Here is a 23332-nt window from a genome sequence, read left to right as displayed (position 1 = left end):
GGAAACAATTTTACCCTTGCAGGCAAAGAAATCATTGCAGATCATGTACCAAACCCTCGACTATGCTTTGCAATTTTGTTCCTGCATCGCATTGCATCTTCAATTTTACAAAATTCTGGGAAGTGGTCAAAACCATTTTCACGTGTCGCCGTCAGGCATCTCAGCTGGTCTGGTCGCTGGAGCTGCTGGTCTACTTTCGTACCTTTATTCTCTGCTACCATCTCGATTTGGCTAGATCGGGTTAATGTTCAGCTACATCTTGCTTGAAAGAAAGGAGAGACCGCACCTATTTTTGATTTAGGTGCAAAGCAGTTTCATCGCGATGGTATTCGACCCACCCATTGCAGACAGCAAGGCCGAGAAAATGTGTGAGCATCCTAATGTCCCATTTCCTAGATTTGACCTTCATCCTGCATTAAAACTTTGTTAAGTGATTCACAATGGAGAGTTCCATAAATTTTACCCACTGTATTCCTTATACAAGAATGATTAATTGCGAAAATTTGAAAAACTTACGCTTCGGTCAACGCGCGCTGTGCGAGTTGGCTGCCGCCAAATTTTTTATCAGGCGCGGAAGGTGGCCTGTGCTGCCTTCTTTTGGATAATGAGTAAAGTCCACTCTGTGCGACGGAAGGCGCGAGTTTGAGTGACACTGGAAGGTTTCCACATCTATTGACACTGGAGATGTTTAGCTTGTCCGGTAATCGGGTAAACGCAGGCGGACCGGGCGTTGGGGCGGAGGCGTAAACGTGAGCGACCTGTATGGTGCTGCCACTTGGTGGCGCAGAGCTCAAACAGACAAAAACAGCAAATATTGCAGTAACCAAGTGTATTCTTGTGTAAGTGTAACAGCTACGCTGTTAAAAAAAGAAGGGCAGAGTCAGCGTTGTTTACTGCAGTGTCTCATAGCGTAAAACCTGAGTGGAGCGGAGCCGAAGCAGCGCTGATAAATGTTGCTTACATCCGCGGCACGGAGCCCACGCTCTTTCGAAAACAGCGGATGCGGCACCAACGGGCGAATATGCAGTGCAATGAACGACCACAACTGCAACAGCATATGAATATAAAATGTGCACAGAGTGATTTTTAAAGCGCCAGAACATGGGCACATCGTCTAAAACCTTCTGAGAGCCAGGCGTGCTACACCAAAGTCGCCAAGCGCAGGAGATTAGGTCTCGAAAATCACGAGGTAGGCCGACGAATTGGTTCAACACGTGATTGTCCCGTCAGATCGTGTGGTAAGCTTTAGTACTCCCTCTCGGCAGGGCAGCCGAAAAAGTGCACATTGATTAAAACCAACTATCGCTAGCCAGACATTCGCGGCCGTAATGCTGAGTTTCGGAGGTCACGTGCTGGGCCTACTTATGAGGGAAAAAGATAAGGGAATGACTTCACGGATAGTTCGCTTGTCAAGGATATCGGTGTGACAATGCTGCCCTCCAGTTTGTTCACTTCCTGCCATGCTGGCAATACCACGTAGGCAGACAAGGCTATTAACCTACATTTTGAAACATGACGAAGGCGTCGCGCTACACGACACTGGAGAATGCTAATGTCAAAGGTCGGTGACAGTTGGCGCGACGTGACAGAATGGCGGATGGTGTACGGTATTTGTGACATGGATAGCTTAGCGAAACGTATGTACATTCTCAGCCCAAAGCTGATTGGTGCGTTTGTACGAGTTACCAGGGACAGTTTAAACACTTAAATGCTGGCATAACACATGCATCTTTGAAGTTCTTTGCACAACTGACGCATTTATAAAAGCGAGTGCATTGAGCTCACCTGAAGGTAGAACTTCTCCGAAACTCGTATTTCGGCAATTAACGATTCAGTGACACATCCCGTACTTGACAACCACATTTAGAGGATGATTGCGTTCTCGCCAACATGTGGGACTATCGGGATAGGCATGAAATAGAGGAGAAATTTACGAATTTGCAATATAGATCAATAGAAATTCTTGGCCTAATGCTGCTGCATTTCCACCTGTGGGCGAGATTTTGAACACTCCCCTTTCCTTTATTGAGGTGCTGCCACAACCGACGCTTTTATCATGCAGAAGCCCAGGTCTTCAGCTGAAGCAAGTCTTACAGCTGATCTCGCGTGATTGTGCAACTACCACAATAAAAGCAGGATCACAAGGCTAAAGAAATAGACATAAGCTGGCAATCTTGTAAAAGCAAAATATTGTTCCTGAGGTCAGTGCTATCGAGCCCGCGTAAGGTCATTTTCGTGATACTGGGTTTCAGAGATCACCAAATGTGATGAAAAGTATTGTTCTGTGCCCGCAATCATTATCCTTAAAACAGCGCGCTGGGAAACCTATGGTAGAGATCACTATAAATGTCCTCGCATATCAAAATTTCTCAAATTCAGGATACTTCGTTGGAGTAGTTGAAAACATTCATCTATCCTCACGTTTCCTATTAAGTGATCGTAGCTGCCAAACATATTTCCTTCGGCATTTTTGCTGAAAATAAAGTTTAGCCAGTTCCAGAAATCTCCTGTTGGAACTGGAGCAGCTGTTGCCATATGAACTTTTGTGAAATTCCAGAAGGGGCTGGCGTCTGGCTCATATTCAAAACCATGACGCTCAATATAACCCCCCCCCCCCTTCATGTTTAAAGAGTTGGGCTCATGTGTTGTTATTAGCGGCATGTGTTCACAAGTGACAACCTATGAATGGGCTCTGCCTAAGCAACAAAAAAGTGCTGTGTGCAGAATTATCTTAGCAAGACTGTGTTCCGATGTAGCTGGCGTTCACTTTGACTACTCCTGACTGCTCCGCGATTGCCAGAACTATTTAGGAGAATAAAACGCCAAATTTCTTCACCGCAAGGTGCCGTAGTGTGTTGTTATAAAACTGCTTAAAAGACTACGGCAATAGATATACGTTTTATGCCGTTTTTTTTTCTTCCAGGAACCAATCCTGCGTCGTCGTAAGTATAATCTGATCACACGTTAAGTCGCGTAGTCAAAATTATACCGTAGTGAAGACCAGACCATGTTAAAAAGTTTTACTAAAAGTGTTTATTTTCCCTTTCGCTAACCTCAAAGAGAACTCAATAGAAAATAAAAGTAAGTCCCACTTCTTAGTGTTCCAATTATTAAGGAATAAGTAGAAAAATTCTCGATTTCCTTGCGTTCCGTAGAGTGTGGAAAAAAAAATCAGAATGCAACTTAAAAATGGAAAGACAACGAGTACTGCAACAAGTTTAAAAAAAATGGACAGCGACTTTGCGTCTGTTAACACCAGATGTGGCAAGCGCGAAAAAACAGGAGACCACGCTATTGTGCACGCTTCTTTAGTAGGGTCAAACCACTCAAATTCAAGCCCCATAGGTAAGAGAACGTAATTGCACTAGTACAACTTTGAATGCTTGGTGATCTGTTTTGCAGGGACACTTTCACGGGATCTACGATAGCGTTGGAATGCCATAGAAGTGCTTTTACCAGAAGTCTAACAAATATTTCAAGCACCGTTTATCCAATAATCCAGATTTTGCTGTGCTTGAGAAATCACATTGCATAATTGTTTATTACGCGAAAAAAAAAATCATTGCTTGAACCATCGTTTCCCTTTCACGCAGAGAGACGCACCTGGCGATCACTGCGGCGGTGATGATCGTATCGATCGTCTGCATAACATTCAGCCTGGTAGTCATCATCACATTACTAGGTTCAAGTAAGCACATTTAGGAGATGTTTAATAGCTCAAGTGTATTTGTATAAGAGATTGGCAGTTTTGTCCGACATTCAAAGCACTGACAGCGATAGGAAGCTTTAACGCTGTGCTAGAACTCGTAGAACGCTGTTATAACTATGTGCGGGTCCTCCAAAAACTAGGAGGAAGTTTAAGCTTACCCTTTAAGAGTGGAACGCAATAGTATTCAAAGATACCTGACTGCTTCTCACGTTTTCCAGCAACTGCAGCTTATGTAACCGTAATGTTTCTCGGGAAACACTGGCGGCGAACGCTATGCAACTAAGACGAGCTGTCTGGTCGAAACTAGGCCTCTCGTGTGGGCCGATCCCGGAGGGAGTGCTCAGCCTCGCCAAAAATATTGCGTCATTTCCAGGTTTCTCTTATTGTTTCGCACTCCTAATATTTCAATCTGAGAAGATCTAACATAAAAGGCCCGCGCTGTCGGTGTTTTGTTTCATGACATTTGTTTGCGGGCTGTCATTCCAAAAATTCCGAGGAATAACTTTGTCAAGAATGTAAGGCAAATATGAGTAGCTTTAGTGATAGAATGGTGTGGCAACATAACCCGCATATAGCGCATCTCATAAAGCAAGGCGTCACATAAAAATGCCTAATTAAGTAAGGAAACTTTCGCTCACGGACAACTCCGCCGACGCCGACGCTGACACCGAGACCAGATTTTCTGCGACACGGGGCCCTTAACGCTATCGCGTTTAAAGCACGCCCTCTATAGGGCCTCCAAAGGCATTGCACAGGCGTCACTGTGCTGCCGCTAAAGACCGGCGCCAAAGAAATTACATCACTTTCAGATTGTAAGCACTAATATCCTTTCAGGTTTGAGTAGTTTGAGAAGATTTAAGATAAAAGAAACGCGCTGAGAATGAAACGTTTCCTGACTTTTATTAGCGCGTTGTCATTAGAAACAATTCTGAGGAATGATTTAGTCATTTTAAAGTGAAGCAGGTATTGGCAACTTTGGCGGTTGAGTAGTATAGCATCTTCCTTACAAGCATAGCATAGATAAGCATGCGGAATACATGTACATAATTATATAGGAAACACCACACGACAGCTGCACCGACGCCGAAGGCGAAAATTCACCTGAAGTATCCATGTAGTTGCTGTCGCAATAGTATTTTGTTAGAAGAAAGCGCATAGTAACCTATTGCGGAATGTAGGAGTCAAACTATTTACGTCAGATATATTGGCTGCGAGAGCACGCGTTCCATAAAGAACATGTGGTTGGTAAACGAACGTTAGAGCTTCAGGATCAAGAAATCAAACTCGTGTTGGATAACAACGTCACCTCTTCCCCCTTCTAGTTCTGACTTCAAGTTTTGCCTTCGGCTAGCAATGATGATGCCGTTGTTTCTACTCGAATATTTTTTCGCGAGCGCCTGTTTGTGCCTTAAAACGAAATAATGGCAATTTTGTGTAAAATAAGGCCCAGTCAGAATGTTAAATATGCTGAAGAAAAAGGGGGAGGGGTGGCGGGTGCCTGTAGCTATTGCAGACGACAGCGTATGCATATGAAACAGGCATTAGAAGAAAACAAACCAGAGAGGGAACAAGGAGTAGAATTAATTCAATAAATGTGACTGCTTACACAAAAAAATTATTGCTCAAGCACTTTAATACGTAATTTATACCTGCTCATTGGCGTAATGACAATGTTGCGTTATATTGCAATGAATAACTAAGCCTAACAAAATGTTATCAGTTGATGAAAAGCATCAACGACGCAATTCAAATACCTACAAGGGGACGCTCATGATGTCCTCTTTAATCAGCAACTACTAAGTGGAAAAACGCTTCCGTATGTAAAAGAAAGTCAAACTCCAGCATTTGTTGAACACAGATACACGTATCCATAGGCGCGCGCAGACCGCACAAGAAGTTGTGGACATCAGTAAATATTCAGTGAGAACATTGAGACACCATTTGCATGTCTATCCAGCACTACAAACTGAAATCGCCATTCTGTGACTCCGTGGGTAAATATGAATAAAGGTTGTAAATTTGACGTATAAGTTCACGGTTTATTTAAATGTAATATAAAAAGAATAATACGTATACTTGGGAACAATTTCTAATATATACATTTTGTCTTTACTTGACGTTCTAAGAAACAAGGTATATTATTAAACCATATTATTCTGTCATATTATTAACAAGTTCTCTTGCCAAACAGCCTAACTTAAATTGTGATATTTCACTTACCTTACATGTATTTTATCAGTGCCCGTTGTAGAATTTTTTTCCTTCATTCCAGTTCTATTTTATGAACGTCCTCATAGGTCTCAGGGTGATTTTATTGGCTGCAGTCTGTAAATAAACAGGGGCGTGTGGGTAGAAATTGGAAGTTAGCTTTTTTTTCATCAGTGAATAACGTTTGAATGTCACGTCGTAGGTCGTTCGACTCAACCACCATCCATTCTCATGTAACTAAGTAGACCTACGGCTTCCTTGTCGAGCGCTAGCGGAAGAAAAAAGAACAGAACCACGCGTCCCAGAACACGTTCTCTTGAGATACGAGACGACGTGCCTCTAGTATTTGCTGAGAAATACTGCAAGGGGAACTTATGTGCAAGGAAATTTCACTAAGCTTGGTAGTACGATGGACGTTTTCCAACGATGCTTCTGCTATAGTTATTCTTATTCAAAAAGACCCAGATACCTCAATTCTGTATGGTCAACTGGGTATTATGGTAACATACAGGTTTTCATACAATATCACGTATGATCATGTGCGTATATAATTACGGACAGAGGGCATAAGGTGCATACGGCCTTTTTCAAAAGAGTTGGCTATGGCTATGCTATCGCTACTAGTTGTGGGTACTGGCCATGTCAGCTGTGAGGCTCGTGAACGGGACGGACTAAAATTTTCTCTCAGAGTTCACCGACGATACCGTGCCAAGCAATCCCGGTGAGCTGACCGTCAGCGAAGAGCGTCAAGACGTTCTTCCAACGCTCCTCGTTCCACAAGAGACGGTGAAAGCGGTGCCGATGACAACGTCGAGCACCGAAGCGACCACCGCAACGACGACTGCTGCTCCGACAATCGCAGCAGAAACGACCGCCAGGTCGCAGACGACGCCCATGGTGAAGACGACCCCAATGGTGAAGACGACCCCCATGGTGAAGACGACCCCCATGGTGAAGACGACCCCCGTGGTGAAGACGACCACAGTGGCCGAGACTAGCGCTATCGAGCCGATGACCACGACAATAACCACCGAAGAAGCAACGCCGACAATCGCCGCGACGGCTGAGGTGACCAGCCAGTCAGGCAAAAGTGAGCCCGTCGCTTTTGAACTTACTGATATGTTAATGTATTTGTGCATCATAGAGTAAACCCCTCAGGCAGTCTCTTCTTTCCGCAGTTAATGCTCAGGAAATGTGTTTATGATGGCTACATCCTGTCAGTAAGCGAATCGAGTGGTTACTCATTCGCTCGGTTAATCTCTCAGTCAGTAGATAAATAGGCCCTGTGGCCAAGGGGTTTTTTGTTCACCGCTTCATTCGACAAGTAAATTTATTGACAAAAAAAATAAAGAAAGCAGTGAATAGATCACCTGCTCGTGAAGCAAGTTAACCATTGCATCAGTGAAAAATATGGTGGTAAAAAAGTTTTACACAATAGACGAAATTAAAGATATTGAAGTAAAAAAATGAGTTTGTATCCTATTACGTGAATTAGTCAGTGAAAGAATCACGCCCCTACTCAGTGGAAAGTGAACCATTTTGACTTCTTAGTTTTGTTAGGTTGAATGAACAAATGTCATCGCTGGATGAAAAGGACAACTGAAGTTTACGAGAACTGATTGATCGACAGACCGCATATAAATGTACCTGATGATTCCATCAATCAAATAGGGTTATTATTAAAATTCACGTAAATATTGGAATGACTAAAGCACAAACCAACAAATATATCACATTTTTACGCGATGGGGAAAGATATTCACCTTTGAACAGTAAAATTGAGAAAACATGTATGTACTCTGCTGTCTATATTCATATGTGTGAGCAAATATAAAAACAATCCGGGGACCTTCGTCTGGCCAGCAAACACTTGGTTATGGCCATTGAACCATATGAGAAGCCTTAAATAGCCAGAGAAAGCCGATTCTCGATTACGGTGCAAATTAAGGCTAATATTTATAGCAAAAACCAAGCCCTGACAAAAGCGAGTTTTTGTAGTCTACATTATTATTATTATTATTATTATTATTATTATTATTATTATTATTATTATTATTATTATTATTATTATTATTATTATTATTATTATTATTATTATTATTATTATTATTATTATTATTATTAATCTTCCACATGAATTCAGGACAGTTTCGGTCCTTGTAAGCTTTCTTCGAGTACACCAGAATTTACGGGCAGCCTGCCTGGATTACAATTCTTAATCTCTACAAACTGCACCCTCTCCCTGAGATAAGCCTCAATCTACTGGATGATATGCGATGGAATACCAATACGATCAAGTTTACGCAATAACTTTCCGTGATACATTTTTTCGAATGTCTTCAGTAAGTTCAGGAGCAATACACCAAGCTGTCCACCTAGATCAAGAATTTATGCTAATTCATGCACGGCTGGCATAAGTTGTGTAATCGTTGATAGTGGCTATCAAAAGCCGGGGTGATAGTGTGACAGTATATTCCGTTTAACTGGAAAATTCTAAATGTATGTCACGACGACATGTTCTAAAAGCTTACAACATTTGCTAGTGATGAAAATGGGCGGATAATTCGACAGAGACCAAGGATCGTTTTTTTTTTATTTGAATCGGAGTGATGGCGTCGGTATTTCGCCAGTAGCGAGTGATATATTAATAATATCAGCCAAAAATTGAGCTATTTGCTTTGAAAATCTCATCAAAACAGGAACTGGGGCAGCCGTCTGGGCCACAGGACTTCTCAACATCAACTACTCACAGCATGGCCACCGCACCTTCTCGGGTAACCATACGGCCGTCGTCTCCTGAAACCGGTACGCTGCTAGGTAGAGAGATATCGCAATAAAAATGATTTGTCATTGATAATTAAACAGTTAGCAATGTCCGAAGCATTCGTACTCATTACAATATCAGATTTTATTTTAGCAATCTCCTGTTTCTCTCAAATGACACCACAAATTTTTACTATCACTTTCAATGAAGTCAACGAGTCTACTTGAAAAATATATTGCTATACCGTACGGAAGTTCAGATTCCCACTAGTGTCTAGGTATGCTGATTTGCGCTTTAATTACCTTATCCATGTACTTAGAAACCATAGGACAGTACGTTTACCATAAGAGTACAAATTTGCAGGAAGTCTACAGAGAAGTTAAAATTTTTGGTAATCCCTAATTCTGCTGACTTTGTCTACCGTATAACGTCTAGAAGCTGTATGTAGAAAGTAAGTGTCAGTGGGACCTAGTTTGTGTATTGCTGCCAATCTACTTAAAAATGAACTTTAAGCAAGTTTTTGCTTAAGGTCTCTGGACTGTTGTCAAGAAAGTTTCAGGCCTTAAATCCACGGCCATAACACGAAAAATGGGCAAAATATGTGTAGCGTTTTTTAAATGCGTAAACAAGTATATGCCTACCCTCTGAAGAAACCAGTCAGTCCGTCCTTCAGCCCTTCACGTAAGCCGATCGCTTTCAAGATAGGGCCCACTGCAGCCAGCGAATTCACCTTCGTGTTGCCTCTCGCTTCAACGTGAACTAAGCGGCTAGAACACAGCGCACACGAAGCTACCAGCACTCGGCGCACTCTGTCCCCATTGCAGATCGCTTTCAAGATAGGGGCCGCGTTACCGCGTCATACGTAGCCGCCGCCGGAGTAAGGTTGATTACGATTCTTAATAGTTCGACGCGGATGTATAAGGACGCTAAAGAGAGATAACGGCTTATAATGATCGGAACGCCATGAGCGCACCTTGCGCCGCCCCCCGCAGTAGTTTGCTTCCGTCATCAATTCACCTTGTGTCGCCTTGTGTCCGCAGCAGTTAATATCGCCGCAGCGCTGGTTTAAACTGGTCGGAACAAGTTTCATAACATTGATATTGACAGCTGGCTGCGTGGAGATGAGCTAGTAGCACAGTGCTAACGCATACTTCGAAATCTTCCAGAGGAGTTCCTGCGTGAATTTTTTATAGATAGTTGAAACAAATGTTTACAACAGTATCACCCACCTACTACTCAAATAGCCGAGTCATACCGGTTGACGGCTTGAATTGCTCGAAGGACGAATAGGTTTAGCGTTAGAATGGTCCTTCGTTCGAATCCTACAGTCGAAGATTTCGCTCGAGGTCATCACCGCGCAACGTATCACTATCAGTTAAGCCAAACCTTACTACATACAGCTAAATTCCTGTCTTCATCTATCTGCAGCGATGAACCGGCAGCCTCTGCTATGCACGATGGGCACCAATACCTACCTGACGAGCATGTTCCCAAGAGACGGACTGTGTGACTACATTTTCTACGACTCGATATACAAGGAAGATATCTCAACTTTCGATCCTCCCGATGAACTGAACTCTGACCTGCGCATCTTCGTCGAGCAGCGCAAAGAGTACAGCATCACGGCTTTCGGCATAAGCTTCGGATTCAAGTAAGTTGGTAGTGGCTAATTTAAACCTGCTACATATGCGTGAAATGAGAGGTCTCCTTGTGCAGTATGCAAAATAGCAAGAACACACTAAAAATATTTGTTGCTTTGTGCGCGGATGAGATTAAAGACGTTCTGAACAAGGTTTCTTTCTACACGTAGTTCGTAATTCCATTAGTACGAGGTCTGTTAGAAAAGTATCGCACCATATTTTTTTTTTGCGAACACCTGATGGATATGAAACAAGTGCGCTTGCATCAGCCGACCTTGAACCTTCATGCGCAGGCGCGAATTTTTTTCCCGCCTGCCGATAGCGTCAGTCGCTGGGACGCAGCGTTTGAGTGAGGTAGTGCGCAGTGCTCTCGTCGGTTTCTTTATTGCAATTAAAATGACAAAACGACTGGAGCAGCGCTACTGCATCAAATTTTGCCAGAAACTGGGTGACAGCCAAGTGGAAACCATTCGGAAGATTGAGACGGCTTTCGGTCACGATGCTATGAGCAGTCCACAGATGAAGGAGTGGTACATCCGGTTTAAAGACGGCCGCACATCGGTGGAGAGCGAGCCACGCTCCGGTCAGCCATCAACATGCCGAAATGACCAGGTGATTGCCGAAGTGAACGCTGTGGTGATGCGGGACCGTCGTGTGACTATCCGAGAAATTGCGGAAGAGGTGGGCATCACCACTTTTTCTGCACATCCCATTATGGTCGAAGATTTGGCCATGAAGATAGTTGCGGCGAAATTCATGCCGAAGCTGCTCACGCTGGAGCAAAAGCAACTTCGTGTTGAAGTCTCACAGTACATGCTGGATTCCACAAACAGTGACCCCGACTTCATGAACACCATAATCACTGGTGACGCGTCTTGGGTGTACGGGTACGACCCGGAAACCAAATCCCAGTCGTCACAGTGGAAGCATTCCACGTCGCCAAGACCAAAGAAGGCCCGCCAAGTGCGCAGCAACGTCAAAGTGATGCTGACTGCTTTCTTTGACTCCCGCGGTGTGGTACACCACGAGTACGCACCCACAGGGTCAAACAATCACCAACGTGTACTACAGGGATGTCATCCGTCGCCTACGTGATGCTGTGCGGCGCAAGAGACCAGGAGTTGTGGTCAACAAGAAATTGGCGCATCCATCACGACAATATTCCTGCACATTCCTCGCACTTGATTCAGACTTTTTGGCGAAAAACCAGACTCCTGTATTTCAACAGGCTCCTTACTCTCCTGATATGGCCCCTGCGACTTTTGGCTGTTTCCCAAAATCAAGGAGTCATTGAAAGGAGCGTGATTTCAGACAAGAGTGGACATTATGGCTGCAACGACAGCTTAGCTAAACTCCATTTCGAAAGAGACCTTCTCGGAATGCTTCCAAAAATGGCAGCACCGCTGGGAGAAGTGTGTGGAGTCTCAAGGAGACTACTTTGATGGTGATTAGGTTTCCAACACTCCATTTATGCCAGTTTTTTTTTTCTTCGGCCAAAGGTCGGATACTTTTCTAACAGAGCTCGTATTTGTGTCCAGTTGTTTGCTCGCCTCTCCCCTTCCTAGCCTCTTTCCTTTCCGTCTATCCATCCTTCCGTCTGGGGGAAAGTAAACATCTACCTGCCTTGCCCTGACCTGCCCTGCCCTGCCCTGCCCTGCCCTGCCCTGCCCTACCCTGCCCTGCCCTGCCCTGCCCTGCCTTGCCTTGCCCTGGACTTGCCCTGGCCTTGCCCTGGCCTTGCCCTGGCCTTGCCCTGGCCTCGCCCTGGCCTTGCCTTGCCCTTGCCTCACCCTTGCTTGCCCTTGCCCTTGCTTTGCCCTTGGCTTGCCCTTGGCTTGCCGTTGCCTTGCCCTTGCCTTGCCCTTGCCCCGCTCTTGCCTAGGCTGAACGAATGGATGTATGCTTTGACGGATGAATGGATGAACGGTTAATGGATGAATTGTGTACTGCAAAGAGTGGTTTAAAAAAGCCTTCAAAAATTTGAACAATTTGTCTTTTTCAATTGGCACCTTACCTTGACGTCGAATTTTAACATCCTGCAGGCACGCATCTTTCTTGACGTCTAATCTTTCACGGAACAAGGAGCCTAACTCGCCGTTTATGGTGAGCTACTTCTGGCAGCACAGTATTTATCACTTCGGTGTCCTGGACACGCCTACGAATGACGTGGCGGAATCTTCAGTACAGGTGGCTTTGGATTTACTCAAGGTATGCATAGCTTTGCTTCCAATGGGCACTTATGGGAAGAGGAGAGTTGTGGAAAAATTATCAGGCGTCGTTTGTAGGCACGACGAAATGACGTGTGCTACAATTTTCAATTGCAATAATCACAATATTGTATATCGAAGGTGTCAAAATTTTCAACCATGAGCATCTCATCCACAACGTTGTCCAAGACTGAAGTATATTTCAAAATCTCATTCAGTGGTAATAAATATGGAATCGGTTTTGTCGCTATTCGCATATTGGGATATTGCGGTGTTGTACGAACGGTAGGATTGATTTTTCAGTATGTGTTGAGCATATTACAGCATTGATCTTTTCGAGCGTCTTGCTGAGTCATGCTGCTTCGTATAAACGACCAGTTGACTAATAAGCCGCGTAGTCCAATCGCTGCATAATGTTTTCTTTCTTTTGAACGTCATTTACTTCTAGTGCTTGAACTTCAGAGTGGAAGCTCTTCCTGCCTTTCCTGTCTATTTCTCTCAGAGTGGTATCGTCAGCACTTTTCTTTGCTTACACCATTTTCCTGGCCCACAAGCTTTCGGCTGTCACCAACTTGTACCACCTTGTATTCTGCACTTGTATAACAGTATAAACACGCTATGGCGTAAATTCATGTCATATCATTACAGCCTCAATTCACATGAACATGGAATAAGGTCACCTGATAATGGTATGGTATAAAGCAAAATGGCTGTGCAAGCTACGCTACTGTGTGAATATTTATATAATAGTCCTATAGGACGGCGAGCCCTAACGCTTCGCCCTTCAGCCCAGTGTTTTGTTGATTTTTTTTTCAGTTAGTCAACGACCTCTCAGAACTTCAGAGAACCAAGGGCCACTCATGCTTCATGGCTTTTGCCGCAGTTGTTCCCAACACCGTGTGGGCGAGCTTCTACGTCGGCGCATTTGCGTAAGTTTTGCGTAGGAACACGAGAGGTTTGTGCTGCTATCTAAATGGACTGTATGAGTCTGGGACAACCTTAAAACTTAATGAATTAATGAATAAAACAATTATTTCCAGAGCTAGGATTGGTGAACGCCCACGCTAACAGCAGCGAGAGGCAGTGTGTGAGTGCGAGCGGGCTCCTACGGAGTGACGCATGCGCAGAAATTTGCGAGCCGTCGTGTTAGCCCCATGGCTAATCGCGATGCACTGCTAAACTCAAGTTCTCGCCTTGAATTCCAGCTATGGTGGCCACGTTTCTGTGGGGGCGACAAGCAGAAACCATCCCGTGCTTGGAATTAGATGCACGTTAAGCAACTTAAGGTGGTAAACATTGCTTCGGAGTCCCCTACTACGGCGTATCTCATAAACAGATCGTAGTTTTGGCACTTGCAGTCCCAGAAATATTACATGTGGTATATGCGCGTTATATTGCCACAGCATTCTATCACTAGAGTTGCTCATACCAGGTATTACATTCTTGGCAAAATTTTTCCTCAGAATTTTGAGAATGGCCGCCCCCCAACAAATATCATTAAACAAAATGCCGACATCGCATGCTCTTTATCTTAAATCATCTCACACTTTATTAATAAAAGTGTGACACAAAAACAGAGCTCACACCTGAAAATTATGAAATTGTATTGGCGCGGCTGTGCACGACCTCCGGGATCGGCCCAGGAAAGAGGTTTGAAAAATACCCGATACGGAAATGTGGTGGCGAAGTTTCAAAGAAAGGCGTTGGCTTTAATTAATAAAGATATCTGAAATTCTCCTATTGCAGGATTCAAACAGAGGATCCTTAGCACAACAGCTTGTTTTACTTAGTCAAGTTACGTTTACTTCAATTCATACTGCCACTACAGCTACAAGTCTTACCGTTCGTGTAATATTCTAACGGGTTGCTCAAATTTTTCACCCCTCCAACGTCGTCCCCTTCTTGATACTCTGTCTGTCACATCCTCGGCTGATGCCCTGATTACGGGACAGGAAGTCAGAAACATAAGCCACACTGACTCGCTTGGACCACCAACCTCTTCTGGAGCGCAAGACTCTGGGACCCGTAGAACGGCAAAATGCATTCCGAGCAACAAGAGCGCTATGGACGTTTTAAGAGAAAGTGGCCTCACCTACAGGCTCAATAACTGCACGATAGACGCCAGCGTCTATATGTTTGCACATCGCTCGTGTACACAATTCACTGTACACTACACTGTACAGTACTTGGCACCTTAAGGATGCACAAGGGTTTAAACCGGTCTATAATCACGCCCTCACAGCCGTGAGTGGATAAGGGTGTAAGCTATGGACCGATTGGCACCCTTATGCACCTCGAGGGTGTAAATTAGTATACAGTGTATCATCATCCACACTCTCATCTTTCTTTTTTCCTTTTCTCTTTTCCTTACGTACAGTAGCAGGCCATAGACAAAGCTCCTGCATCCAATTATATTTCCTACCCGCGAAATTGCTCCTTTAGATAAATTACTTCTTTGCTGTGATAGATATTACGAATGAAGGTATTTCTTTGCGACGAACGATGATTAACGTTAGTATGGTGATGCGAATAATATGACGTCCGAGCAGCAGCAGCTCTTGATTGAGGTCCATCTTTGTATGTACACATGTGCTCAGGAAAACAGTGTGGCCGCACATATTCATCGGCCTCGGCCACTACGTGAATGGCGACAACACATTCACCGACTGCTGCATCATGCCACCGACCGTGGTGATGAGACCGGCCCAGGTGGCTACCGACAACAGCAGCTACCAACACGACTTGGTGCGGAGAAATTGTTCAGCTGTGTTCGTGTGGACTCGGTCTTTAGATTGTTTGACCTATATTTACATTTAGCAAATGACAAAAAAGAGCAGCAGTAAGAGACTATTTTACAAATTTCGTACGCTCATTTATTTGACAGAAATATGACATATAGTCCTACCTGAGCAAATATTCTGTTAGCTGTGCTGTTCTTACGCACTTTCATCATTGTCGCCGACTGGCAGTGATTTCTCCGAATTTAGTGTCGCGAGAAAGCGTGGCGATCGCTAAGGCCTCCGTTCGCATTTCAATATTGCTATCCCTCGCTCCTCGACTCTCCTTCGGCCCCTCACCACCATGCTTTCTCATCTCGTCTGCACGTGATGCCTAAAGTTCCCTAGGCTGTGTTTTCCCTCTTCTAACTTATATCATCCATTATGTCCAATAATTAAAGGCTATAGAAAAGTCGTGCACTCATATGTCGTCAGCTGGTAACAAAAGAGTATTTAGGGGGGGGGGGGGGGGGGGGGGGAGAGAGAAAGTAGTTTTTTGTTCTTCTGGAGATAAGGTGCTTGAACAACACTGAAAAATTTTTCCGAAGTGACACGATCTATCAAATCAAAGAGCGAAATGTTGTCAATCAACAAAGCTCCCTTAGACCGAGAGCTGTAAACAAGGGCAATTAGGAGAACGTGTTCTATTTTTCTTTATTTTCAAGCGCAGACAACATGTCCCGAAGATTCCCTACACGTCTGTCACCTACCATGGTAGTTTAGCGGATATGGCGTTTTGCTACAGTCGCAGGTTGGATTCGCGGGTGCTACAGCCGCATTTGATGGGAGCCAAAAAATGAAAAAAAAAAAGTTCTCGTGCACTTAGATGTTGGTGCACGTTACGGAACCCCAGGCGGGCAAAATTAATGCTTGCTCCTACCCTACTCTCATTAACCCTTGTGTATCTTTGAGCCTTTGAATTCCACGAGGTCATCGGCATGCCCATCGCCATATCAGACATCAGCGGTACCCTCTTCTGATCTTGTTGTAGCCTAAATACTTCTCCAAATTTGTTTCGAAGATTGAACTATTGGTTTCTGTGGAGAGTGTCCTAAGGTGAAGGCGTCTGCGCAATCACGTGAACGGGAGCATGTAAAATAATGCATAAATAAGAATGATTCAGGAGGACTAACTACTGGGCTAGATGGATACCTAGGGCAACTGTTCGCCTGTAAGCGCTAATTGACTTCAACTACAGTGAATAAGAACTTAAGAGATGATTTAGCAAGTTTTAAGACTGAACTATAAGCTGGTTATAACTGTGCAAGTTAGCGAAAGTTGCAGCAGAACTGATAGTTGGGCGAGTTGGTAAGAATTCATAGTGAAATATTTAGCGCGCACAATAGACAAGGACACAGCGAAGGTGGACACACGAGCTCTCGTGTGTCCACCTTCACTGTGTCCGTGTCTGTTGTGCGCGCTAAATATTTCACATTAGTGAAAGTAGCTTTTAAAGGGTCGCTTCTATAAATCATTCGATAATTAAACGCAGGGAATGTAGATAGCTTCTCTTTTACGTATCGGCCTGGAATATCCGCCCGAAACATTCTGCCGTTCATTGAGCGGTCGAGCCGGGCTGCACGATTTTGAATTTCGGGACCATTTCTTTGACTCCTCTGATAACATTGATGAATATCGGTTTCTAGCCACTCTGCCAGAAACCCAGATTCAGGAAAGTCGAGAGAGGCGCACTAGACGTGTCAGGCAGCATTAATGTGCGCGTTAGACAGCAATCGACCCCATAAATGACGCCAATGTGCTGCTGTCTAACGCGAACATACAGCGTATGACGGGACAACAACGCGTGTTGATGAGGCTATATGATGTCCACGAAGAAGATGATCGTAGATGACCTAAGTATATCTACTATAATAAGCACGAGGATGATGTAAGCGATGATGACGATCGCAATACGTGTAATGATGGCGTTGATGGTAAGTTTTTCGGGCGAGTCTTCAATCGAATCCTTTCGCTTTGACATTCATCATCATCATCATCATCATCATCATCATCATCAGCCTATATTTATGTCCACTGCAGGGCGAAGGCCTCTCCCTGCGATCCCCAGTTACCCCTATCTTGCGCTAGCTGATTCCAACTTGCGTTTGCAAATTTCCTAACTTCATCACCCCACCTAGTTTTCTGCCATCCTCGACTGCGCTTCCCTTCTCTTGGTATCCATTCTGTAACTCTAATGGTCCACTGGTTATCCATCCTACGCATTACATGGCCTGCCCAGCTTCATTTTTTCCACTTATTGTCAACTAGAATATCGGCTATCCCCGTTTTTTCTCTGATCCACACCGCTCTCTTCCTGTCTCTTAACGTTAGGCCTAACATATTTCGTTCCATCGCTCTTTGTACGGTCCTTCAATTGTTCTCTGAGCTTCTTTGTTAACCTCCAAGTTTCTGCCCCATATGTTAGCACCGGTAGAATACAATGATTGTACACTTTTCTTCTCAACGAAAGTGGTAAGCTCCCAGTCCGGATTTTGCAATGCCTGCCGTATGCACTCCAACCCAATTTTATTCTTCTGTAAATTTCTTTCTTATGATCAGGGTCCCCTGTGAGTAATTGACCTAGATAAACGCACTCCTGTACAGACTCTATAGGGTGACTGACGATCCTGAATTCTCGTTCCCTTGCCAGGCTAATGAACATTATGTTTGACTTCTGCATATTAATCTTCAACCCCACTCTTGAACTTTCTCGGTTAAGTTCCTCAGTCATTTGCTGTAATTCGTCCCCATTGTTGCTGAATAGGACAATCTCATCTGCGAAGCGAAGGTTGCTGAGATATTTGACGTTGATCCTCACTCCTAAGCCTTCCCAGTCTAAGAGCTTGAATACTTCTTCTAAGCATGCAGTGAATAGCCTTGGAGAGATTGTGTCTCCAGGCCTGACCCCTTTCTTGATAGGTAACTTTCAACTTTTCTTGTGTAAAACCGAGGTAACTGTGAAATCCTTGTAAAAATTTGCCAATATATATTCACGTATGCCTCCTGTACTCCTTGATTACGCAATGCCTATATGACTGCTGGTATCTCTACTGAATCAAATGCCTTTTGTATAAGCTATGAAAGTCGCTTTGACATTAAATGGCCTCTATAGATCTCTTCTGTGGCATGTTGAAAAATTATCTATATGCCTACCCTGGTTAACGTTGCGTTTCTCACCCTCTGTAGGCTATGGTGGTCGGCAGTTTTGACATGCTGACGTCAAACAGTACACCACCGGTGTGGGCGATCTCTGTCACTATGAAGGGAAGATGGACGGTAGCCGAAGCAGAAGAAACGCCAAACTTTTTGTCCAGGTGCGTGCACGACCCGAGTGCCGAATCGTTCGGAAACATCGCACAGGTGAGTTCCACGTGTAATTGGAGCGACGCTTCTAACGCTGCTTGCGAATAAGAACCCCGTCAACATTCCGGTTTTGCATAGCAAAATGACAATTCGTTCAATTCTCCAGCAAACGAGAAGTCGATTGGAGCGTTTCTATGCGCCGCCAATAAAAGACACGTCTTGCTTGCAAGCAGTACTGCTCCCTCATTTATCACAATTCAATTAACTAACAGAGTTCATCTGTCTTATCACTTTTAAGGACTGCTTGACATACGAGACAAAATGGAAGCGATGAAAGGAGCGCGGAGTCAGTTTCCTTAAGGGTACCTACCGTCTGTGCTGAAGACAGCAGCAACGAACTTATTACTCGCATTCGCCCTAAAGTACGCAATACATTACATATAACTGAGCTCGTAGCTTAAAGTGTGTACTTCTACCAAGGTACACGTAAGCTGGTAGCCAAGCTTCCATAGGAGCCCACATGCCTATATGATGGTGGCGTGTTACAACGGTCGCCTTCTGTGGATGGAAGACACAATTTCTGATAAAGCAGATAATTTAAAGAAAAGGGTCTGTCCCGCCACGCCCGGTTATAGAAGTTACGTCGTGATATTTCATCCTCTTTGGCTCGAATATTTCCATCCGTTTAAGGTTCAGCATTTAAACCACTACGCGAAGCGTTATTTTTTTCGTTCAATCTGCAACTCACCTCAGCTTACGCGTTAGCATGTCTTTAAGCCTAGATACTTTCATTAAGGATACGAGTGAATAAAATAGGGTTGAATGACAGTGCCAGAGAGATTTAGACAACCAGTAGATGTATTCGCCAAGAATAATACGACCGAAATGCATGAGAGTATAAAATATACGTTTCAATGGATAAAACGTATAGTACAACCAACGCACAGTCACGAAACAGCAATATTTGTGAAACCTACTCATTTTCGACTACTTCCGGATGACCGTCACTGCGGAGGTGTAGGCGAAGGCAGTGGTGCTATCGACATCATGAAACGCTCTGTTGAGCCACAACGCGCTAGTTTTGTCTTTGTTCTGCTTCAAGTATTGGAATAAAAAGGGGAAGAACGAGCACAACTTCCTAAAAGTTGCCTGACTGCATTTTTACACCCAGCGTCTAAACAAACGTAGTCGGTATAGTCGCAATAATAGTTCTCTGCGCTCAGCGCCCCCAGAGGTCGCCAGCGGAGTTGTTTCGTTTCGGGAATGCTGACGCAGCGTAAACTGCAGTAATAGTACGCGGAAGCTGAAACTATACGTACTGGCAAAAGGTACCCGCGTACTGCGGATGCTGTCTCAAGTTCGCCTCGGCACTTCATATATCTTATGCTCCGTTCTTCAGGTGTGCAACGACCCCGACTTTGAACGAGTGGTCAACGACCTGCAGCTACACTCGACGCTGACTTACGGCGACAACCACAGCCGGGTGTTTTCATACGATGACGAATATGCCTTCAGAGAAAAGGTAGTGTAACAGGCTAAAGCCAGTTCAGCACGGGACTGAGACATGGACGAAATCTAAACAACATGCAGGGGCTCGCGATGTTATAAGTTGAGGGAAGCAATGTGCCACTCGGCTGTACACGCACTGCGCATTCCCATGAGATGAAAATGTCAAGATACATAGATGGTTAACCATTTCAGTGTCGGGTTATGGCGGAGGTGACGCACAGGCAGTGTCGTTTCTTTTTCTCGGCTGTTATAAAACGAACTCAATTGTTCATTTTAGATTGGACCGAAATGAAAGAAGAAATTACACGGATAATGTCAAGTGCTCTCTTCGGGTAGCTGGTCCTCACATTTCTATCTGGTAGACGGAATCTAAAAAGGAACTCGGTGGCACAGAAATGCGAGAACGTACCGGTATGTCAGCAGCCCTGAGTACAACTTGCCCCCTTAAAAGTGAATAAGGTTGCAAATTGATGTACAAATGACACCTTTACACCCTAAATGGGTGCAAGGGTGTCAGTCGTAGGTGTGAGGGTGTCAGTTATACACCGATTTACAACCTTATTTACTTTCAAAGGGGCAAGTTATATCCAGCGCTGCCGAATATAACTCTCACTCTAAAGGGGTGTAAGGGATTTTGGGTGTACGGGTGCGAGGTATAGAATAACTTACTTCCTTAATATAAAGGGTTTAAATCGTTGTATAACTGACACTCTTAGACCCTAAAAGGATAGTCTAAGTGTATGAGGGATATATTACCTTACACACTTACTTAATAAGGGTGTAAATTGCTGTATAATTGACACCCTTTCACTTTAAAACGGTGTAAGTTTGTGAGGTACAGATTAAGTTACACCCTTATTAAATAGGCGTTTAAATTGGTGTGTAACTGACCCCCTTACATCCAAAGAGTGTAAGGGGTGTGAGGTAAAGAATAACTTACAACCTTATTTACTTTTAAGGATCTTACAGTGCGCTCAAGCCAATCAGAGTCGCTTCTACACCTTCGCCTCTCCGGCGCCGCCCTCCGTCAAACAGCGCTTGCCCTCCTCTCTACAACGCCGATGAGGAGGAGGGAGGAGGTTGCCGAGATATATAATGTAGGGAAAACCGACGTACTTGTCTATTTTTTTTTCTTGATAATGCATCCTTATAAAAGCTTCACAGGTACATAAGGTGAAATTAGACTCGGAAATTAGGGACGCTTAACTAAATGACTTTCGAGAGCTGTAAAACTGTTTCAGGCTTGATTTGCAATAAACTTGCGGGGATTCATTGATCACTAGCGGCGAAAATGAGTGCGGAAGAATCTCTTCTCGATGAGATTATACGTACACTCGAGACGCGTTCGCGTGCTGTCTCGTTATCGGGTTCTTGTTGTGAACGAAGAAGCTAAACCTCAGTGCACGGCAATTTGCAAGTCGTCTGTTATACAGGCACGGCCAGTGCAATTTTAACGCGAAAGCGTTAAAGACCCCGTGTCGCAGGAAATCCGGCGTCGGTGTCGGCATGTCGCGCCGGCGTCCGCGGCTGAGAAAATCATCCCGAACCACCACGACAACGCAGGCCCTCCGCGTGATGCAGAGTTGTTAGTGAACTAATTGAATTTTTCAAAGTAAAACTCGTGAGAAAAATTATAAATAACAACTCCTCGGCAGCGTAAAACGGCAGCGGTGCGCGGAGGCGAAGGTGGAGGAAAAAGAAAGCTGCAGTTGCTGTGAAGCCTGACAAGCATTCAGAGATCTTTCAATGCTACCGCGTTCCACTGTTAACGAAGAAGCTTAAGCACCCTCCTTTTTTTCCCTTCGCTATGCGCAGTGTTGGTGAGTGTGGAATTTTTCACACGCCCTTACCGCTTTTTTCGTCAGTGCTTTTATCTAGCACTTCAGTCATGCTTCCACCAGGTGTATGATTGAACAATTCTTTTTTCGTCCAGGGTTGCGGTATTTTTCGGATCTAAATAAATGAAATTAGTAGCTAAATTCGGGCTTCAAATGGTGAATGCAATACGACACATAGTTAAGGTAAAAAAAAAAAGCGCACGAGAGTCAAGCTTCTACACAAACCTTACTTCCTTAAATCTGTCTGTCTGTCTGTGTCTGTCTGGTCTTGTCTTGTCTCAACTGTTCTCCACATTCTCTTTATTCCGTTACAGCTATGCAGGCTCAAGGCGGAGCACACGTCCATAGAGTTCGGTATCGCCGTGTTCGACCTCGAGTACGAAGATTTCTCAAACAGCTGTTCCTTCGCAAACTCGCGCGGGGCCTTCTCCAGGCTCAAATTATTGCGCCTATTGATCGATTTCTTCAGCACGAAGTTTCATGACCAGACAGACTTTGCCGCCTGCTCCAGCCTCACGCGGTGATGTCTTCATCCAAAGACACACTGCCAGGTACACTGCCAACATGATATGAGGGAAGGCGTAATAAAGGCCAAATAAACTATCTGTGCGAAGCATACGTGTGAGCGTATCCTAAGTCAGGATGGAACAGCGCAAAAGATCGGACGAAACTTGGGAAGGCATAGACAACGCTGTGAATACCCTTCTGATCTCTGTCCGGCGTGACTCAGCACTTTTCTGCCGATGATCGGCTATTGCTTAAAAGGAAGTCTTAGCTGGGGGCCAACTCCAACTTGCCGAAATGCAGCAGATACCACTTGCCCCGAAGCTTGCTTACGAGGCAATGCTTACGAGTCTGGCTCAAGGATGCCCCGACCAAGGACCTCTGCCATCCAATGCAATTTTGAACGCAACCAGAATTACAGGGGTTGCAAGAGGCAAGCTGGCTTCCTGCGCCCCTTGTTTGGGGTACCCGACCTCCCTATTGGAGGTGCAGATGCGACCGTTCACGCTGGTTTCCAGGCGGCGCAATGCATGCCCAATAGGAGGCCATCTCCGGCGCTGCCCTATCTCCTGTCTCGTCCGCTGTTCTCCGCCTCGCTTGCCGCTCGTCCCTTCCACCAGCGGCCAATGACCCGCATGCGCATACTGGCCTATTCCCTCTACCTTCCACTGCTGCGGGCAAAGTAGTATCAGCCATCCCTCCTAGATGGCGCCACCATCCCGCAGCCGAGTGTTCGTTATTCGGCGAGAACGCGCGAGCAGCAGCAGCAGGCAGCAGCCCCGGTCAGCAAGAGGGGCGCAGGAGGGGGTTCGCAATGAATGCTTCGCTTTCAAATATGCGAAACGACGAAATGCTATGGAGAGGCAACCACTG

At 44.7% G+C, this 23332-nt stretch overlaps 1 protein-coding gene across 1 annotated transcript; it reads left to right on the top strand.

The window, feature by feature from the left end:
* Positions 1–10555: 10555 nt before the first annotated feature.
* Positions 10556–22479, top strand: LOC119452325 (uncharacterized). The gene is made up of 5 exons (XM_037714546.2): positions 10556–11349; positions 15126–15273; positions 18492–18665; positions 20008–20130; positions 22270–22479. Exons 1-5 carry the CDS (start codon positions 10607–10609, stop codon positions 22477–22479), a joined length of 1398 nt encoding a protein of 465 aa, XP_037570474.2. The 5' UTR covers positions 10556–10606.
* Positions 22480–23332: the final 853 nt, after the last annotated feature.

The sequence above is a fragment of the Dermacentor silvarum genome, chromosome 5 (genome assembly GCF_013339745.2).
Source record: "Dermacentor silvarum isolate Dsil-2018 chromosome 5, BIME_Dsil_1.4, whole genome shotgun sequence".
Classification (NCBI taxonomy): Eukaryota; Metazoa; Arthropoda; class Arachnida; order Ixodida; family Ixodidae; genus Dermacentor; species Dermacentor silvarum.
This window is presented reverse-complemented; position numbering and strand designations above follow the sequence as displayed.